The sequence below is a fragment of the Hordeum vulgare genome, chromosome 1H (assembly GCF_904849725.1).
Source record: "Hordeum vulgare subsp. vulgare chromosome 1H, MorexV3_pseudomolecules_assembly, whole genome shotgun sequence".
In the NCBI taxonomy this organism is placed as follows: Eukaryota; Viridiplantae; Streptophyta; class Magnoliopsida; order Poales; family Poaceae; genus Hordeum; species Hordeum vulgare.
In genome coordinates, this window is record NC_058518.1 from 273,508,075 (window position 1) to 273,513,240 (window position 5,166).

The 5,166-nt window shown below is 58.6% G+C and overlaps 1 protein-coding gene across 1 annotated transcript; it reads right to left on the bottom strand.

Moving 5' to 3' along the window:
- Positions 1-535: 535 nt before the first annotated feature.
- LOC123430938 (long-chain-alcohol oxidase FAO1-like) lies at positions 536-4,957 on the bottom strand. The gene is made up of 3 exons (XM_045114770.1): positions 4,404-4,957; positions 3,715-3,987; positions 536-2,498 (listed from the first exon to the last, which is right to left on the bottom strand). The coding sequence occupies exons 1-3, from the start codon at positions 4,665-4,667 to the stop codon at positions 762-764; spliced, it is 2,274 nt and encodes a 757-aa protein (XP_044970705.1). The 5' UTR covers positions 4,668-4,957; the 3' UTR covers positions 536-761.
- Between the last annotated feature and the right edge of the window lie 209 nt (positions 4,958-5,166).

Here is a 5,166-nt window from a genome sequence, read left to right on the forward strand (position 1 = left end):
TGGCCGGCGCAACGCCCTGGAGACCCCTCCATACGGCCTGCGAGTTGCGGCTGGGTGGGTTCATCATCCCGCGTGCGACACCTCTTCCTGATCGACCGCGGCTGCTACCGCCGCCTCTGCGTCCCTGATCTTTTTGGCGTCGAGCCTCCTCGCAGGTCTGTTGTGACCGCCCGCCGGCACTGCACGTCCGCCCTCCACTCGGCGTCTGAAACGCCCGCCGGCCTGGGCATCGGCTTCCTTTGCTTTGGCTGGATGAAATCGGCGGTGGAGGCGGGGGCGTGGGAAGGTGTACTTCTTCGATGGCATTGCGACTGGATGGCGGGAGCAGGAGAAGAATGGCGGGAAGGGGTGGGGAAATGGAGGGAAAGAGGAGGAGGAAGGAGGAGAAAACGGTGGGAAAGACCCGGCTACGGCCGACAAAGCGGGCCCGCTTGACTTTTCGCTTCGCCCGACGCTCCCAGCGCCCTTGAGGGAGCTGAGTTCGGTTCGGGTTCACCTGCTATTATTTTGGCCCAAACGACGATAAACGAGGAGATGAAACGCGAGTAAGCCGATTTCGCACAGCCGGCGTTAAAAATGTCAATGAAAATCCGAATGACATGGCAAATTGGACAACTGAACTTTTTTTAAATCTTAATCGAGCTATATTTATGGACTAACAAACATAATCGAGTATCACGAATCATATGTACGGTAAAGCGGTTTAACCCACACGACGAGCTGGCGACTATCCTCTGGCCCGATCGATTAGTAAGGATACTTTAGTTGTTGCCGTTGGTCAAGGACTCAGCGATGCCCTTGGAGAGGCAGTAGGCGACGGACTGAATAGTGATCATCGGGTTGACGCCGACGGAAGTGGGGAGTAGGCTGCCGTCGCAGACGTAGAGGCCCTCGGCCTCCCAGGCCTCGCCACTGCCGTCGACGGCGCTGTCCTTGGGGCTGGAGCCCATGCGGCAGCTGCCCATCTGATGTGCCGAGGAAAAGAGCCCCCATTTGTCCGTGGTCGAGTGCATGGGCCCCTTCTCGATCGTCACCTCGTCCAGGAACGCCTCCAGGTCCTCGTCGCGCACGCCCTTGCAGCGCAGCCGGAGCCCGTCGCTGCGGTGCGTGCCCACCTCCGCCGCGCCGGCGGCCACCAGGATGCGCAGCACGTGGCGCAGGCCGTTGCGGAGCTCGCGGGTGTCGTCTCGGCTGGGGGTGAAGCGCAGGCGGCCCTCGCAGTCCACGAACCCGGAGCCGCGGTCGCGGACGAGGGCGAACGCGTGCGCGGTCCGCGCGAACCGGCTCATGCGCTCCTTCATGTCGCGGCCGGACTCCCACGGCACCATGGCCGCGAAGCCGCCCGGGCTCAGCGCCGGCGTCTCGATGATGGTGCGCGCGGTGACGCGGTGCATGCTCGTGATGATGCCGCCCTCGTAGGACTTGCCGGTGATGGGCACCGCCTGCTTGTGCTCCGGGAAGTAGCCCCACGCCATGGACACCGGGTGGAGGTGCAGGTTCCGGCCGATGTGCCGGTTCTTCAGCCCGCTGTTGCGCAGCAGCGGAGGCGTCATGAGCGCCCCGCAGGCCGAGATGGACACCTTGGCCTCGATGCGCAGCTTCTTGGTGACGCCGTTGCTCATGCACGTGGCCACCAGGCCGACGCATTTCTTGCTCCGGCCGTTCTTCCCGCCGTTGCTGTTGTTCTGGAGGATGAAGCGCTCGGCCTTGCACCCGGTCAGGATCACCGCGCCGTGCTTGACGGCATCGACGAGCCACGTCGTGTCGGTGCCGCGCTTGTCGCCGGTGGGGCAGCCGAAGTTGCAGCTCCCGCAGTAGTGTCCCGCCGACGAGTTGCGCGGAACGGCGTCGACAGGCAGCCCGAGCGCCTCGCACCCGCGGCGCACCACCTTGTTCTGGAACCCTTCCTCCAGGCACCCGTCGTTGACGCCGAGCCGGTCGCACACCGCGCCCATGGCCTGCAGGTACCCCTTGCTCGCGAACAACGGCAGGCCGTGGTCGCGGGACCACTCCTGCAAGACCTCCCCCGGCGTGCGGATGCAGGCCGACCAGTTCACCGCCGAGCCGCCGCCGACAGTGGAGCCGGTGAACACCATGGTCGTCACGTTGGACGTGCAGAAGATGCCGCCCTTCTCGAAGAGACGCTCCATGGACGGACCCTCGACCGAGCTGTAGTCATCGGCGGCGAAGTAGTCGCCCTTCTCGACGACGACCACCTTGTACCCCGCGGACGCGAGCATCGCGGCAGCGACGCCCCCGCCGCAGCCGGACCCGACGATGACGGCGTCGCACTGCACCGTGTGCTGCGCGCCAGGCCTGACGGAGAGCCCCCTGTCATCGAGCGACCTGAGCAGGGTGGTGTCGTTCAGCGCTCTGGTTTCCACGACGCCGCTGTCCAGTGGCCGCGGCGGGGCGGGCGCTTCAGCTCGGTCTCTCTGCCACTCTTCCACGCTGTATCCGATCGCTTTCCAGTGCGGATTCTCCGACTTCTCGTCCACCTACACGTCGGGTAAAAGGGTACAGCGGTGATCAACAAATTAATATTAATTAAATCATTCCATGGTGGTGGTGTGCTATGACAGAGACCGGATGGTACCAATTGCTAATCCTGACAAAGCGCATTATGTGATCGTGTCTTTCATCATCTTATTATTATGCAAACAGTGAGACGTTTTTTTTTTTGGTTCAACAAACAGTGAGACGTTAACATCGGTGTTCCATTCCTTTTATTTATGCTACTCAGTACTTGTTGCGTGTAGGCACCAAATACTATACTTTCCCTCTGGTGGTCACTTTTCAGTTTTCACAGACTGGGCCAAGCCGTCCTTAGATTTTCAATGTGTACTACTCCACTGTCACACCGTGTACTGGTGGCCAAGTAGGGGCCGGAGACAAGTTGCTCTCGGAAAAGCATAGCCATTTCCAAGTTGCTCTTTTAAAAACCTTTCAATTATATTTTTTTCAGTTTCTGAAATAAAGAGAGCATGTGCTCTGAAGAATAGAAAATCCGCTAGCAAAAAAACATTCAGTTCAATTTTAGAGTTTGTTCTGTGAGGAATGTAATGGTGACAGTCGATACGAAGTGCCGTTTTCAAGCGGGCTCCTTACGCAATGTCCAACTAATTAACCAGACACTGACGGGGAGAAGGATAGTTTGACGAACAAAAAGATTGATAGGAACTGAAGGTGTTCAATCAATTCCGAGAATGGTTCCGTCTCTGTCCCTCGGTACGTGTTCAAATCGGAAACCTACCCCTTAGTTCCAGGCCAAAAAAGACGAGCATGAGACTGGCGTGAGGCCGTGTTCAGTTAGTGGTAGCAAATCAGACGGGTTGTGGACATGAAGTTAGGGCACTATGCAGTGCAGGCCCCTCTCGCCGAGCTGTCCGATTAATTTCAAGCGTCGGTCTGACCTCTGAATGCGCTGTAACCTGCAAGTGCAGCCACCCATGGACGCAAGCAAGTTGTACTGCTCCCCTAAAAAAATGGATTCTTTTAATAGTAGAATTTCTTGCGTTGTTGAAGCAGAAGCGTGCCCGGGTATTTAATTTTATCCGCTGAAGCCTTAAGTTGCCAAAAAAGGGGCCAGAATGAAAGACGCTGGTCGGAATGGCGAATTTATTGTGACCATCATGGCGTGCCAGTTTTTGAGAGACTCATGCAAACTGGAGTTGTATACTGACGAAGTAAGAAGAGATGTGAAAGCTTACTTACCATGGCGTAGAAGACGTAGTGGGAGAGGATCTTGACGAGGGCGAAGACGATCCTGAGCGGGAAGAGCCACCGCGTCGTGTTCCATCGCTGCAGCGCCGCCTCCTGCCGCTCCGCCGGCATGTCAGCGAACCGGCGCAGCTCGCCGGCGGCGCCGCAGAGGCTCAGCCGGCCGCACAGCAGCAGAGTGCCCACCCTCGTGCTCAGCACCCACAGCACCACCCACGCCAGCAGCGCCGCCTCCCGTATGCACCGCGTCGCCATCAGCTCCGCAACCTTTTTTTTTTCAGGAAAAAGGGACAAACAAACGAGCGAAACACACATCATCAACCACCTCACATCACCTCACCGCCGATTGCTTCCATGTGAACATGGCTGCGAAATCAAACCGGGCGACGCACGGAAACATAAATGACGATAAAAACTGGTAGGGAGGAAGGAGAAGTGGTCCGTCCAGCCGTGCGGCGAGAGCGAGACCGCACTGCTGGCGAGCAGGGCAGGGCAGGGCAGGGCAATCATCGAGGTACGGCTACGCCTACGGATCTCATGGTAATTAATTGGGTAAACACCAGAGGATATATACATCAAGGCGATTGTACCAAGGACAGGGACGAGCACGTGATGGTGCACTGCATATTGGCTGGCGTGGCGTGGTGCAGGGAGAGGAGATTGGATCGGACGCGCGCGCGCACCTCGTCGGGGATGTTTGAGTCGGCGGCCGAGGCGAGGTAGAAGCGCTCGAGGTCCTTGCCGCCTGGCGGGTCGGCGCGGCCGCCTGCGCCCGCCTCCTCGGCCGGCAGCGAGGGGATGAAGGCGCCGCACATGGCGCGGAGCGCCTCCATCTGCGCCGGGTGCATCCCGTGCGTGTACTTGCCGTCCCGCCTCCGCCCGCGCAGCAGCGGGTGCGGCCCCGCGCGCCTGCCCGCCGCCGCCTTCTCCTCCTCCTTCACCGCCATCAGCGCGCCTCACAGGATCACTACTGCCGTACTGCGTGTGTATGCTTCTCCCTTCTTCTCCTGGTTGATTTCTCTGTGGCGACGTGTGGGTTCGTGTGCCTCGGGCGCGTGCTTATATAGACCTCCGGGCCGGGTGGCTCGACGAGCTGGTGCACCCGAGCTAGCGGGGACGAGGACGAGGACGGCGAGAGAGTTGGAGCGAGGAGCAGTAAATAGGGATGGATGTCGACGAGGCGCATCTGTGACTATATCTCCTCATTTAAAACGGCTCACCAACTGGAGGACAGAGAGGGGAGGCCCATGGACTCCTGGATCATACAGTTTTGACGTGCAATCTTCTCCTACTATTGTGTTGCCACTATCTTCGTCTAAGGATACCGTATGGGCGATTTTTTTTTCGTTTAAAAACAAATCCCACTATTTCATTTGAGGAGAGCGGAACCTGCTCTATGTCTCCGATGGAACAAGATATTGATATCGAGATGATACCAGTTACACA